General features: G+C 41.3%; 1 protein-coding gene across 1 annotated transcript; it reads right to left on the bottom strand.

Annotated features, from left to right (window-relative positions):
- Positions 1-345: 345 nt before the first annotated feature.
- Positions 346-12,381, bottom strand: LOC149323379 (C-type lectin domain family 5 member A-like). Its single transcript, XM_089488872.1, has 6 exons — positions 12,299-12,381; positions 10,247-10,303; positions 8,131-8,208; positions 3,378-3,526; positions 2,247-2,356; positions 346-537 (listed from the first exon to the last, which is right to left on the bottom strand). Exons 1-6 carry the CDS (start codon positions 12,375-12,377, stop codon positions 426-428), a joined length of 585 nt encoding a protein of 194 aa, XP_089344998.1. The 5' UTR covers positions 12,378-12,381; the 3' UTR covers positions 346-425.
- Between the last annotated feature and the right edge of the window lie 3,841 nt (positions 12,382-16,222).

Genomic DNA, 16,222 nt, shown 5'->3' with positions numbered 1-16,222 from the left:
CTCTATAACCATCCTAGTTTAATTAATATCCCTCTTATTCTCTAAGATAAGTCATATAAATGGACAACAATAGCAACAAAAATAATGTTGGGAAGAAAATCATTTGTTATTTGCTATGTTACATTATATTATGTAGATGTAGATTTTGTTATGCAAGCATGTGGTATCTGCCCTCTTATTTGTTGAGTGTAGATATGCTTTATGTAACCTTTATTGTTGCTGTTGTCAATGCTATTACATGTTTTTGTTTTTTAATTAGAGAAGATATTAATAAAATAAATACTAAAAAAACCCCAAATATAATAGATAGTTGACAAGAGTAACACCATGATAAGATATGCTCTTTTTAATAATCAAGAATTCACGTCCATAGTTGGTCGCTTCCTTAATGTTATTGCATTGGATTATTTGGATCCAACTGAATATCAGTTCTTCTCACAGATCCAGCGGCTTTTTTGATAGCATGATGTTGGACGCACTTCTCCTGCCCTGACCGTCGCACACTCATTTTCCATTCCATTTGGATTAAGCGTAAAGCTATGAAACAACCAAGCGGGAAACAAAGCAATGAAGAAAAGCAACTACAGCAAATTATGTTGAGCAATCTTAAATTAAGGACATGATCGGCAACTGGTTTGGTAGAAAGTCAAATCCCCATGTCTCACTGCCCAAAATAGTCAGTTGCAAAGCACATTTCCTGTTAACCCATGCCCATTTGGTCTTCCTTGACTTTAAAATGGACTATCACTTAAATGGTGTAAGATGTGTGTTTGTCAAAACATGACTGTCTTCCATTACTATCTTTCTGAGCAGGGAAGAGCAAAACCAGCTTCTTTCTAATAAAACATGGGCTGGCATCCTGTTAGTGACTGACAGTTGCATAAGTTGGAGGAGCCTGGGGGTCCTGGTGGACAATATAGCAGTACAGTGGACCCTTGTTATACGCTGGGGTTTGGTTCCAAGATCCCCTGTGGGTAACAAAATCTGTGTATGCTCAAGTCCCATTAAATATAATGACATAGCAAAATGGTGTCTCTTATAAAAAATGGAAAATCAAGGTTTGATATTTGAAATTTATACTTTTTTTTAATATTTTCAAACCGTGGATGCTTCAATCCATGTATAAAAAATCTGTGTATAAGAAGGGCCAACTGTATAGCAATATAGAAAGTACGTTTCTATACCATTTATCAGTGAACTAAGCACTCCCTAAGCAGTTTACAATGTGTAAGCCAATTGCCCCCAACAAGCTGGGTACTCATTTTAGTAACCTATGGAAAGATGCAAGGCTGAGTGGACCTTGGAGCCCCGCCTGGGATTACATTCACAACCTTGTGGCTGCAGTACAGGCATTTAACCACTGCATCACCAGGGCTCCCTGTGGCCATGCCAGTGTTCTGTATCTGGATACAGAAATATAGCAAGATTATTTTCTGAGACCCCCACACTAGCCATTAAATGCCCATGGAATGGGGGTCCAACAGGTAAAAGTTGAGATCTGGAGGAAGAGGTATCACAGTTATCCCTGTGCAGAACGTTACAATACATTTCCTGACACAGGATCTTGTCCATGGAGGGAAATGCACCCACATGAACCCTAATGTATCGTGCCATGTGCAAATTGGCACATCCCACCCAGTTGGGGAATGGCCACAACTTCAGTGGTACAGCACATGCTTTGTATGCAGAGGCACCACATTCAACTGCTGGCATCTTCCAATGTTGCTGTTTTTTAAAGACCAGGTAGCAGGTGCTGGTGTGCCAGCATGACATGGTCAGTTGAGTGTTGGACTAGGACTCTGGAGATCAGGATTCAAATCCTGCCGTGGCCATGTAAACCCACTAGTTGACCTTGGGCAGGTCACAGTCTCTCAGCTTCAAGAGAAGGCAATGGTAAACCCCCTCTGAAGAAACTTTGAAGAAAACCTCATGATAGATTCACTTTAGGGTTACCATAAGTTGGAAATCACATAAAGGCACACAACAACAGTGTCAGGTGCTGAGCCCAACTGAGACCTTAGACAGTTGTTGTCAGTCAGAGGAGGTTATATTGAACTGGATGGAGAGATGGTGTGATTCTAACCTGGAAAAAACAACTTCCTAAACTGAAGTCAGTTTGGAAAACACATTTTTTTTCAACTGCAGCTCACAAAATCTCCCAACCAGCCAGAAAGCTGCCCAGGGGATTCTGGGATTGAGGCTTACCCATGCTTACAAAGACCAGTGAAATAGAAAATGAAACTTACAGAGTCCTCTTGTATTCAGTGTCATCAAACCACAGCCATGTATCTCCATCTCCTGTATATACCAGTCCAATGAAATAATCCATTGTTGTTGTTTTATTATAAATAAATTCCTGGCAAGGACAGAAAAATAATGGGACTGAGCAGCAGTAATACATAGTGCTCTCTTCTCTCTATAATGTGTAATTCATTATAGTTGGTCAGGTCAGGGGGTGCATCACTTTACATGCCCAAACATGTAGACTGTCTTTTGTCTAAAGAGATTGCCACACATGGCACAAGTTGTGGAACTGTAGTGGATTTGCAACAAATGATTCCTCCCCTTTTCACATAACTTCATCACTTATCCATTTACGATCGATTGTTATGCCATTATTATTGTGCAATTTTGCATTAACATTAGATAACCATGAAAAAGCAACAATGCCTCTTCATTCACGCGATCACACAGGTGCAGATTGCTTTACCACAACAGTATTGTTACTGTGTGGTTGTGCAAGTGGGCATGTCAATAACCATTTTCCCTGCTTCTGTTACACCATGGACCTCCTGGGTCAGTGAAGAAGAAGGCTGGTATTGTTGATTTCTGGAATGTGTTTGCTTATTTCTGTGCAAGCTTCAAATTGCCTCTTGTAAGTACTTGGGCAACATTTAGTTGGTTTGTTAAAAGTAAAAAAAATGGCTATCTACAAAACATTTTTTTATAAAAAGCACAATTCATGAATGGGCAGAAATGAGTTGGGCAAAGAATCTCATGAGCAGCTTCCTAGTCTCATACTGGCAAGAAAAAAAAACAAAACACAAAACCGACATGCATGTGCATAACAGGAAGAAAAGGGAATGGAGACTGGGGTTTGTATGCGCAGTGTGGAATCCAGAATCCAGAAACATTTGTTTTAAACCAAAGGCTGTAGTGCTATGGAAAGGTAATACAGAAATAAGAGGCTTAATAGCATTATTGGTTCGACTGTGTTACAGAAATTGTGCAATTACAGTGAAAAAGCATCCTCATGCAGTAATCTCCAATGTCTGCAGATGCATTCATTCAAGTCCTTCTCTCAGGGAAAACGTATTTCAGTGTGTATGCACTCCAGTGTGTGTGATCTGTTCGCATAAAAGTGGCCACAGCCTCACCAGTTCTTTTCTGTCAGTGATGATCACTAGGTCTGAATTATGTTTCTGGCATTTCATTCGGCTGTTGAGCCACACATCCATGTCTTCCGAAAACCAGTAATAACTCCCTCTGTATCTTTCCCATTTTGGAGGCTTCAGAGGAATCTGGGCTGCAGGAGGTTGCAAAGAGATAAAAGAATACCTAAGAACCAGAGTATTGATAAGTAGAATTCCAGCTTTGAGGAGAATGAAGGGGGGATCTGTGTCAAACAAATATAGTTATTTTTTGCTTCATTCAAACCTCATCTTTGGAGACTTGATACTACTTCCTCAATGCCAAGCCCTGCACCATAGCCAAGCATTTTTTGTCTCATGAGCTGCAGAGTATGCACAAAATTTTGCTTATGGCAGGAGGGACATTTTAGTAGTCAGCAAAATATTTCCACCAGGGGCTAAATAGATTTATCCAGTGCATTCAGCTGTGTATTTTTAAAAGTATTAGGGCTCTTCCAGACAATAAAAATGTGACGGGTATTTATTGACGTTTTTCAAAAATATCCAAAGGTATCTGGCAATTTCCACCCCCAGCTGCAATATTTTATTCCCACCCTAGAGTGAGTTTATTTTTACTTCTGAGACATAATGGAACTAAAAAGTCTCCTTTTATCGTCCTTTCTTTCATTTTAGATTTTTTTAAAATGCAGGTTATACCACTATAATACATCAGTGCATCAATGAAATGATACTTTTGCATTATTAAAATATTTATATTCCAAGATCTCAGGGCGGTGTAAAAATAAAATTAGGAAATGTGTTAAATGAACAGCTGAAAGATAGTGAATGGGGAATTTGGGACATAATTTTGTCAATGTGGATTTTAATATGTTGTGAGCCGCTTTGATTGTCTTGTAACAGAAAAGTGGGATATAAATAAAAGTTTTATTATTTATTTTATTATTATTTATTATCCTTTGGACAAAGCCATGTCAAGGCGGCCTACTCCAATCTCTGTCTGTTCAGTGTTGGTGTGTAATGGATTTGACCTGCATCCAGTTCTATCCATGTTGGCTCTTCCACTTATTGGGGAACCTTGATTGCCCCTGGTTATCATACACCAATTATATCCCAGTCATTATACACTGACTGTATCACAAATACATATTAGACATGGGGAAAGAAGGAGTGAAGATTGGAGGAAGGAATATCACTCATCTAAGATATGTAGATGACACCGTACTACGGGCAGAAAATAGCAAAGACTTGGAACCATTACTAATTACTTCGCACGGTTGAGGAAGAAAGTGCTAAGGCAAGCATAGTGTTGAACATAAAGCAAACAAAAGTAATGACCATGGAGGTAACTGAAATAGTTAAATATTTACTATATCTTGGATCAGTGATTCCCAACCTTTGGTCCTCCTTTTTTTTGGACTTCAGATCCCAGAAGTCCCAGCCAACTTTGCCAGGAATTTGTCAGGAATTCTGGGAGCTGAAGTCCAAAACATCTAAAGGATCAGTCACTTAACAGAATGGAGACTGCAGTGAAGAAATCAGAAGGCTAGGACTGGGAAGGACAATTATGAAAGAACTAGACAAGATCCTGAAGCGCAAAAATATACTCCTAAAGCTAATTCTTTCATACCATTGTAGTTCCCAGCACTTTGTATGTATGTGAGAACTGGGCAGCAAAGAAAGAAAATAAACTCATTTGAGATGTATTGGAGAAGAATTCTGCAGATACAGTGCACCCGCGTCAGATGTGGCTTTCAGCTTATGCTGAAGCTGGATGCCAGAATAAGCACAGGCTCTATTGTTTTCAATGGGGCTTGAACATTTCCCTTATGCGGGGGTGGTGGATCCAGAATGGATCCCCATACGAGGGAAGGGATGACTGTACTATCGATGGCTAAAAAGACAAACAAATGGGTCCTAGAACAGTTCAAGCCTGAACTCTCCCTCGAAGCCAAGATCAATAACTGAGTTCATCGTACTTTGACCATATAATGAAAATCACAAATCAGTAGAAAAGACAATAATGCTTGGAATTGTAGAAGGAAGTAGGAAGAGAAGGAAGCCCACATAACCAAATTGATAGACTTAATCAAGGAAGACTCAGTCCTGAGTCTGCAAGACCTGAGCAGAGCAGTTGAGGATAGGGTAACCTGGAAGTCTCTCATTCATAAGGTTGCCATGGGTTGAAGTAAACTTCAAGGCAATTAATGACAAAATCAAGTGAAAGAGCATGTTTGCATAAAGCTCAACACCCTTTTTTTGCACTAATACTGAATACTGGGAGATGAGGAATAAGCAGGTGTACTGGTATCAAGGTGTGAACACTGGCGATGGATTCTTAACCTATGTCTTGCATTCACTTAACTGTTCAATGAATGCTAGAATTGTGGAGAGAAACCATGCCCAAGTCTGAATGCACAGGAGGTTGAGTATGAGCAAACAGCCTATGGGTTCACCAGAGTAATAAATATAGATGTGGTTTAACATGAGGTGACAGGACTACTATTCCTAAGGAGATCTTGTAGAACCTTTGAGACTAACTGAAAGAAAGAAGTTAGCAACATGAGGTTTCATAGTCTTCAGTGCTGGCCTGTGGGCGAAGCCACAGTGCAGCGTCCGCACACTGGACACCATGACCCCACTGCCAGGGTGCCATTTTGGCATGTGCTGGTCCACACAACATGGCTGGTGCTGTGTCCAAATGGTGCAGCGCCAAAGGGGCCTCATCATGCTGCACACTGGAAGCTATGGCGCCCCTTCGAGGGCACAAAAAGGAGCCGTTTTTTCCAATCCGGACAGTAAAAGGGCAGCCTGTATAGTTCATTCAGTCTACTTTCTCAGATGCATTTGGTCAATGCATCTAAGGAGCAGACTGAAGTCTATCAAAGCTCATGCTGCCAACCTCTTTCTTCCAGTTAGTCTAAAGGTGCTATAAGATATCTTTGCATACTGTTTTTACAGACTCACATGGCTATGTCTTTGAATTCTTTTACTAAGGAGTGCATCTTGTTTATCTTCATTGGGGCCGTTTCCACTGGGGTATAACGTGGGTTACGAAGCGAATTCAGAAAGTAGCATGCCCATTTGAACCCGATTTAAACCTAGAACGGTTCTAGATCACCCCGCATGCGTCCCCATTTGAAATCGATTCATATCTTGGTTCTTTTTATAAACCGCGTTAAAGGCGTATAACCCGCGTTAAAAAAATAAAAGGGTTGAACCTTCTATTTTTTCCTTGATTCGGGATAGGAATCTAGTTATTTAAATGGGAACGATCAGCCTCTGAAATCGGGTTAGCTGGATGGGAGGAGCGGAGCTTGGGGGAGTTGCCCTTTCTGTCCCCATCCGTCGTGGCCATCGCCATCTTTGCTTCCCTCACCCCTTTTTTCTGCTGTGGTCTTTCAATAAGAGATAAGGATTTTTTTAATTTTTATTTTATTTTAATGGTTTACAGGCGCTTAATCTCTTCAGCATCCGTGCCACTCAAGGAGAGGGTTGCTGCACAGCAATCTCGGGGGAGATAAGGAAACCCTGTGTGTGTGTGTGTGTGTGTGTGTGTGTGTGTATCAATGAACACCATTTGTAATGGAGAGGAAGAGTGCTCCCTCCCTGGGCTGTCTATAGAGCCATGAAGCGGGGATCCGTCCTGCAAAACCCATCATAGTTCCTCTGGAAGGAGCTTTCCCTAAGCAAGCAGCCTCCGCCAGCCTCTCTGGGGTCTTTTTTCAAAGGCAGCAGCCAAGCAGAAGTGCTTTGGAGAGGCAGTTTCTCTCTCCCCTCAACCATCCTTCCCCACGGATAATTGCAGTACTCCCCTACCTTCGAAGGGAGAGACCAGAGAGGAAGGAAAAAGGAAGGAAAAAAATCTGTCTTCAGAATTCACCCTGCAAGCGCAGGCTCCCAGCTGTGGGCAAAGCTACCCCTCCTTTCCCTCCTAAACACACACAGCCTCGCAGAGCAGAGGAGTAACCCGAAACCTTCTGTCCCAGGAGACAGAAGGGGAAAAAAATGCAAGCCTGCTCTTTGTTTGAGAAGGAAGGCTATTCTCCCTTTCCTCACATCTAATCCTCCTTCCCTTTCCCGCCGCACTTTAAGTGTCTCCTCATTGGCTCTTTTATTAAAAAACCGCGAAATTTAAAAGTGACGTTTTGATGACGTTGCTTTGATTGACAGCCCCAAAATGGTGAGTGGGAACGAAATAAGGCTAAAACCGGTTTATATATACACTGTTTTATTTGAATAGGAACGCAAGCGGATCACTTAAAGTGAATTAGTTGGTAAATGAGAACGAAGAAAAAAAAAGCGGGATAAGACCAGGGTTATTTTGAATCGGTTTTATTTAAAACGGTGTATTTTAAATCGTTGTAAATCACAAGTGGAAACGGCCCCATTGTTTGTCAAGCCTACTAACATAGGTAGATCATCTTGAATCAGAAGAGCTGTCTGTCATAGGAAGCTGCTAACTACAGATGCTACAAACAGAAAAAAATATGGGGTGCTACAGTGATTTAGCTTGGATGCTAACGTCTCACTGTGCATCTATCTATCTATCTATCTATCTATCTATCTATCTATCTATCTATCTATCTAATCTCTGAGCATGATTTCTATCTGTGCAACCTGCACATTATAAATTAACTGGGTATTATGAAAAGCATCATAGGAATTCTTTCTTTACAAAGAAACAGACTCTAAACCATTCATTTTTACAATAATATCATTGGCTTTCTGTTTTCTACTTTTCTATATGAAAGAGCATTACCTTTCACGGTGCTTGCAGATGTGGCTCTTGCAGGAAAAGTAGTCATCCCTTCATGAAGGCCTTCTGTAGTGTGCAACACTGTAAAGTAATATATCTTTGGCATCTGTTCTCTACCTTGAAAAGTTTCACTGTGGCACTGCAACAGACTTTAATAACTACATCAGCACAGTATGGTTTTCATTGTGACTATGTTGCATATTCTTCAGTTTACATATGTAGGTAGAAAATAGCAGTTTGGGTCAAGATTTACTAAAACACATTAGGTTGAATTCAGAAATAGAAAATTAGTGCACAGCTAAAAAAACACAACTTAGCACTGCTGGTTTCAGTTAGAATTCGGGATGCATTTTGACACCAAAACCGCCTGCCGGGTGCAGCCCAGGTGAATTCCTGACAGAATCCAAGCTGCACTTGGCCAGTGACAGCAGCTGCAAAATGCATGCGATAAAATCCAGATGGATCCCGAATTCAAATTGAAATCGGCAGTGTTAAGTCACGTTTTTTAGCTGTGCACTAATCTCCTAAGTGAGTTGCACTTACCTCCCAGTGAAATGAATGAAACCTGTTATGACTAATTTTTAATACTGGTTTAAATGGATCTACCAGACAACTAACCTGGCCTATTGCCACACTGCAGAAATAAAAGCAGTTTGACACTACTTTAACTGTCATGGCTCTGTCATGCAGAACCCTAGGATTTGTATTTTGGTGAGGTATTCAGCCTGATCTGTCAAAGAGCTCTGGTGCTCTCTGTCAAACTGCTTTATATCTGCAGTGTGTATACACCCTTAGTCTAGAACCAACCATTTCACTGTATAAGTATTCATTATTCATTCTATTTTAATTGGTCATCCTTTATATCTGTTGCAGTGACATTTTTCCTATTGCCTAGTGCTTCATTCTAGTTCAACCACTGGTAGTTGATGTGGTGAAAAGTAGAATGTCTCACAACACTACATAAGCAGGAGTAGATATCATGCTGTCCTTCAGATGTTACACTGTAACACCAAACATTCTGTGCATAAGGCACCTGTAAGTTGCACCAGCAACATCCAGAGGTTGCATGAATCTCACACCTGACATAGCCATATGACATTGGAGTACACTGTGATGTAGCTATAGATAACAAAAGATAATGCTTCTGCATTAAGTGACATGAATGTTCCCAGCTAATTAGAGAAAATATATTCTTAATCATAGATAAAAATCAATGAAAAGTGGCAGCAAATTAGGGCAATTTAAACGTACAGACAAACGTAAAGTCAAAGGCTTTCATGGCCGGCATCCGTAGTTTTTTGTGGGTTTTTTGGGCTATGTGGCCATGTTCTAGAAAAGTTTCTTCCTGATGTTTCGCCAGCATCTATACCCAAGTCCTTCCCAGGCAAACATTCTCTGAAGATGCCAGCCACAGATAATGGCGAAACGTCAGGAAGAAACTTTTCTGGAACATGGCCACATAGCCAGAAAAAAATCACAAAAAAGTACAAACATTTTTCTAAGACTGCATCGACACTGCAGAAATAATGCTATGGAATCCTGGGAATTGTAGTTTGTTGTGGCACCAGAGCTCTACTCAGTTCCACAACATGGAGCCATGGCAGTTAAAGTGATGTCAAACTGGACTATTTCTACAGTGCGGATGTGGCCTAAGGAGATTATCACGTGGCTTTAAAAAAAAACTATTTACTGCTGCCGAATTCAATTCAAATTTGGGATACATCCAGATTTTATTGAATGGATTTTTTCTGCCGACGCTGCCAGGGAACTTCCTGGCTTTGCAAATCGACCAGCTGGACTCAGATTCTAGACAGATGTTACCTGGGATGCATTTGTTTGGTGGCAGCGGCATTGGATGTATACCGAATTTGAATTGGATTCGGCAGCAATAAATCAGTTTTTTAAACTGTGTACTAATCTCCCTAGATACATGTTTTGTTGCTGAGAAGGGAGGTGTTTTTCAACATTCAAGAATCTGGACACCCCAAATGTGAGGAAATTTCAGTACAGTGCAGTAACATGGCTTCCTCTCAGCAAAAAGAAAGAAAGAAAGAAAGAAAGAAAGAAAGAAAGAAAGAAAGAAAGAAAGGGCATTCAATAATTCACCAAGCTCAGTTACCTGTCCAGTTCTCCTCATAAATGAAACTGATATTCCCTCTGGGGAAGGTGTGTGGAACTGAAAACAAGAACATTTTCAATGGTTTTTTTATATGGATTTCTTCATGCTGCTGCTAAAATACAGTACAGTACAGTACAGATTTCTGTAAATTTATTTTATAATACACAAACCATATATAAAAATGCAATCCAAATAAAAAAGATTACATGTAACTACATGTTGCCAAGTTGACTGTATGCTGGTCACTCAGATCTTCTCCTCTTGAAACTGATGCCCAAGAAGACATGTATCCTGCTGGTTTTATAGTTTTATCTAAGGGACACTATTTTACTGTGTCACTGTATATAATAGGACTTGAGCATCCATAGATTTTGGTATCCACGGGAAGTCCTGGAACCGAACCCCAGTAGATACCAAGGGTTCACTGTCTGTATCAACATTTATCAAAATCTGATTGATTCAATGGGTCTGCTCTAACTTGGGCTAACAAATAGATTTAGGCAGTTTACATCTCTGAACACTAAGGGATCATCTTCACCAGCCAGAATACTCCAGACTGTTTCTAGAATATTATGCCCCCCAAACTGCTCCGGATTTCCCCACTACCTCCACACTACAGTCTGAAGTGGGAAATAAGGTGCCCATTGTCAATCATATTGGATGGGCACCTCATTGTAACCTCAGATGGAATGACTTGTGCCAGCAGCAACAGTGCCAGGTGACACAGTGGGGCACGTGTGTAAACAGCCACCTGACATTGCTATGGAGTGCTCTGGATTTTGCTATAAAATCTGAAGCAAAAGATGAGAGGTTTTTAAAAATCTGTTTAAGATAAGGATAGGGTGGATTTAGTATGGAACTGGCCTTTTGTCATGAAGACAGCCTGTATTCAAATCATGGGTTTGGCCCTGCATCATGTGGACAGGTTGCCATGAAGACAGGGGGGAATCCTACATATGGCCTGTCTATACAAGCCCTAAGTAGCCTTAAGCAAACCTCTGTCTCTCTGTCTCTGCCTCATTTCCAATATTGCTATAATAATAATAATCTATGTTAAAAGGATGTATAAAACCTTTAAATGCATTCAGGAAACACAGTATATAATCACCAGTCATATTATTTTTGGTGTTTATAGCCTCGTGATTAAGAGCCTTATTGCATTACAAATAAACCCAGCAGGCAAATGGAGAAAAATGCATTTTATCTTTCTCTCTCTGCATGACATCATAACACTTTTGTTCTCTTCCAGGTGAACAACTGGGAGACAGTTGTGAAAGTGTTCCTTATGCAAGATGAAAAATCCGTTTGGCAAAAGGGACACTTTTACCACCCTCTCCCATGCTTTTACAACTGGGAGAGAACAAAAATGCTTCGGCGTCATGCGTAGAATGTGCTTCTCTCTGTTTGCCTGACAGGTTCGTTTGTAATGAGATAAGACTCTTAACACATGGAAAACAGAACTGAATCTAATTGTTTAGTTCTGTTTTCCATGTCTTAGAGCCTTATCACATTACAAATAAACCCAGCAGGCAAATAGAGAGAAGCGTACAGTTCTCTTAACAATTGAAGTGTTAATTTACCAGGTTTCTATTGATCCACTCGGTTTACTCTATTTGAAATAGACAATTGGATTTAGGCCATAGAAGCTGAACAGGTTTACAAGCCCATGGGACCTGAAACCTTCAGTATTTCTTCATGTTCGCTTTTGTGTGTGTGTCAGATGTACAGATGAAAAATTCTTATTATAAAACTAAAGAATCTCTACTAAGGCCTGGTACAACATACAACAGTGTGCCAATGGCACACTCATCGCATCCATTGTGTGCACCAAGAAGAACCTGCTTTTAACGGATTCTTTTTGGTGCAGAGGGAATTCACACGGTTTGGCTGCTGTGGGCTCCCTTAGGAGCAAAAACGGGCGCATCCAGCTCACCCTTTTGGGGCGGTCTGTCGAGCCCCTATATGGCACATTTACACAATGAAAAGGGAACAGATATTAAATGAGATCAATTTCAAGACAGACACTCAAACCAAAAATTCCCCAATACTCACTGAAAACAAAAAACAGGGCTGTCCCTGTAAGTTTAACCAACAGGACGATTATTCCAGGAGCTGCACGCCGCCAGTCCATGTCTGTTTATCTGAAAGGATTCAATGGTGTTTCATTGGTCTTCAATGGGCATAGTCAGTGGTCCTCTGTAGTCATGTTCAATAGCAGCAAATTATAGAAGGTTGCACATAAAGACTCCAATCAAATGTCAAGATAGTGTGGTCAAACTGTGTTGTTTTGAAACAGGTGGGTCAAGTCTGGTGTTTTTCCAGAGATTTCAGAGGAGGAGGTTAAATATATACAGCTTTAGCCAGAGGATGACAATAAAGGATTCCACACCAGCCCCCTTTCAACTAATCAGTACTTTAGCCATAAGATGTGAAGGAGGAGAGCTTGGAAAAGTAACTTGTATGAAACTTTCCCAGAGTTTGACTAGGAGGCGGAGGATAGGAACTACCTAGCGACTGGAGTCCTTTTGGTACACACATCTCAACATGCTGTATACCTCTACTACAATGGTATAGTATTATAGCTTTAAAATAAAGCAATTATAATAGAATTTCAAAATATATAATTTTCTCCTAATTTCATCTTATTACTATATACTTGATAGAATAAATTATGTAAATTTGTAAATAAATTGTAAATAAATTATTGTAAAAACACATTTAAGAATACCGCACATCTGTGTTCCAATTGGGTTCTCAGAACATTCTAAATGTGTTCTACATGTGTTCCAGGAGGGTACGGATTGAATGTGTTCCCAGTGAGCTGTAACATGATGAGAACGTTCCAACAGAGGTCTGTGCGGGTATTCTTATCCGTTCTCAAATCTGTTCTCTCATTCCTCCGTCTCCTGATTGGCTGAAAGAATGACAGGCAGGGAGGCAGGGAGGCAGGCAGGCGAGCGACTGCAGTGAGGGAAGGGGTGTGTGTGGAGGGGGGAAAGAAGGAGGGAGGGAAGGGAGGAAAGTTAGGACAAGGGAGAGAAGAGGAAAGGAGCGAAAGAGAGAGAAAGAGGGGGCCAGGGAAGAGAGCAAGAGGGAGAGGGTCTGGCTGCTTCTGCGGGGGGGGGGGGGGGCTCTGGTGTCATGTCCAGCGGGGCTCTTGTGCTGGCAGCCTGCAGGAGGCAGGGATGGCAGGGATGCCCAGGACCTTCTCCTCCTTCCCTCCAGGAAGGAACCCACAAAAGCTCCTCTGTTTGGAGCACCACAGAAAAGCAAGCAAACAACTCCCAGAATTCCATAGCAAAAGAGCCAGACAAGAATTAAAGCGGGGAGGGAAGCTCACAGGCCCCACCTGGAATATTGTGTCCAGTTCTGGGCACCACAATTCAAAAAGGACATTGAGAAACTGGAGCGTGTCCAAAGGAGAGTGACTAAAATGGTGAAAGGTCTGGAAACCATGCCCTACGAGGAACGACTTAGGGAGCTGGGGATGTTTAGCCTGGAAAAGAGAAGATTAAGAGGTGATATGATAGCCCTGTTTAAATATTTGAAGGGATGTCATATTGAGGAGGGAGCAAGCTTGTTTTCTGCTGCTCCAGAGACTAGGACCCAGAGCAATGGATGCAAGCTCCAGGAAAAGAGATTCCAGCTCAACATTAGGAGGAACTTCCTGACAGTAAGGGCTGTTTGACAGTGGAGCAAACTCTCCCGGAATGTAGTGGAGTTTCCTTCCTTGGAGGTCTTCAAACGGAGGCTGGATGGCCATCTGTCGGGGATGATTTGATTGTGATTTCCTGCATGGCAGGGGGTTGGACTGGATAGCCCTTGTGGTCTCTTCCAACTCTATGATTCTATGATTCTATGAAGGCACACATTACATGCGCACACACACAGGAGGCAAAAGGGTGACAAGCTGCCAAAAAGGGGAATTGGGATGACAGCAGAGGACTCTTCTTTTCTAACCGGTTTAAAGAGCTGCTATGGCTGCCCGGGCTCTGCCCTTGGCCCAGGCCCCTCCCTGGCAACTTGCTTTCCTTCAGCTTGAAGAGACCTGCATGGAACTCCTTCCCTCCCTTCCCTCCCTCCTTCTTTCCCCCCTCTCTCTCATACACACCTTTCCCTCACTGCAGTCGCTCGCCCGCCTGCCTCCCTGCCTGTCATTCTTTCAGCCAATCAGGAGATGGAGGAATGAGAGAATGGATTTCTCTCGGCCTTGGTGGAATATGTTCTGGGAATGGTTTCAAGAAAAAGGAAGTGCTGTGCAGTAAAATGCGTTCTCATCACGTTCTAGTTTGCTAATGTGGTAATATCCGTTCCAGGAACGTTCTCATCACGTTACGACACGGAACGTTCTCAGAACGCAGTGCGGTAATCTCCATAGTGTCACCCCCCCTTCCACTGACCTCCTCCCATTTCACACCATACAGAATCCTTAGTAATGTTTGTTTGCACTAAGGTTACTCGTAAATCATAACTTCCATATACCACTGGATGAAATACCAATTGTTGTGACATAAAACCATTAGCAAAATTAAAATGACACCTTCAAATTACAATACCATATGCACAACCTAAAGGTGTGTGTGTGTGTGTGTGTGTGTGTGTGTGTGTGTAGTGAAGATTTGGTTAAAGTATGATGTTTTTAAAGAAAAAAATTATATAATTTAAAAATTTCCAAAAAGGTCAATTTTTTTCAAAAAATAAAATTTTGAAATTTGAAATTTTAATTTTCAAAAATTCTGGGGCCTCTCCTGTCTCCTTCCACTGAGCTTCACCCCACCCCTGCCATCTCTTAAAGCATTTTAAAGATATACAGATGAATGCCACAGCCCATTTCTACCAAAAGGTAGGTATTTGAGGAGAAGTGATGTCACCTCCCCCTTAGGGTGTCATCTGGTACCGTCCTCTCTCTCTCTCTCTCTCTCTCTCTCACACACACACACACACACACACACACACACACACCACACTCCCCCCAGTGATGGTGCCACATAAAATCTGTCCTTTTGTCATCCCATGCCTCAGCAGGTAAGCAAGCGGTAACTCAACAGATTTATTAGTGCCGCTGCTGCTGCAAAGGGCTTGTTAGTTTTCACCGAGCAATAAATATGACCAAAATTTTTAGCCTGCAACAATGCGTCCTAATGATTACAGAAAAACTGTTGAGCAACACAATTCCAGCATATGGGGAAAAGGGAAGGTGTGAGGAGACTGCAGCTGACCATGTGGTAGTTTTGTTTATGTGTGTGTGTTTTCTGATGGAGGTGTGAAAAGGAAAGGAGGATCTGGGTTGTTGAAACATCAGTGGCGCTAAGGAGAGGGGGACAAAAGTGTGCAATTTGGGTTGAGAAGAAGTAGGAAAGATGAGAGAGCAAATGGGAAAACTACAAATAAAAGTAATAATTTAAAGGCAGATTCAGTCAAGGGTTTGTTGCTCATAAAATACAGTTTTAAGGATTTGTTTTGCTCAGAGTTTTGTAAGTATATTGCAAGCCAACAAGGCATTTTAACAAAGATAAATTCATCAGAAGACTATGGTTGAGTACATAACAAAATACAGTACACTTGTCCCTCCATATTCCCTAGGGTTAGGGGCACAAGACCCCTGTGAATATGGAAAAACCACAAATAACAAAAAACACCACTCTGGTAATCTCTAAGTCCTCCAGTGCGACTCTGTGTTCAACTGCACTGGAGGAGCTACAAATGCCTAGTAGAGTATTCTCTCTAGGAATCTCTAGGTCATTCAGTGCAACTTTTGGTTAAAATTGACCATAGAGTTGCACTGGAGGACCTAGATATTCCTAGAGAGAACATATTAATCAAATCCATGAATAATCAAAGCCACAAAATATCAAAGCCGCAAATATGGAGGGATGAGTGTACATGTGAGATAGCTGTAAATAAACCATGTGAAATGAATTTATATTTCTATTAGAATCTTAAGCTTTTATTTTGTAATGTCCTACTTTTTTCTTG

Source organism: Sceloporus occidentalis, unplaced genomic scaffold, assembly GCF_023333645.1.
Source record: "Sceloporus occidentalis isolate IW3139 unplaced genomic scaffold, rSceOcc1.0.p SCAF_1, whole genome shotgun sequence".
Classification (NCBI taxonomy): domain Eukaryota; kingdom Metazoa; phylum Chordata; class Lepidosauria; order Squamata; family Phrynosomatidae; genus Sceloporus; species Sceloporus occidentalis.
Note: the sequence above shows the minus strand (reverse complement) of the source record. Positions and strands in the feature narration are given on the sequence as shown.

Coding starts and splice junctions, on each gene's coding strand:
- LOC149323379 (XM_089488872.1), bottom strand. CDS start 12,377: ATGGACTGGCGGCGTGCAGCTCCTGGAATAATCGTCCTGTTGGTTAAA. Junction 8,209..10,246: donor TTATGAGGAGAACTGGACAG/GTAACTGAGCTT, acceptor ATTACTTTACAG/TGTTGCACACTACAGAAGGC. Junction 3,527..8,130: donor ATCTGCAAGCACCGTGAAAG/GTAATGCTCTTT, acceptor AACCTCCTGCAG/CCCAGATTCCTCTGAAGCCT.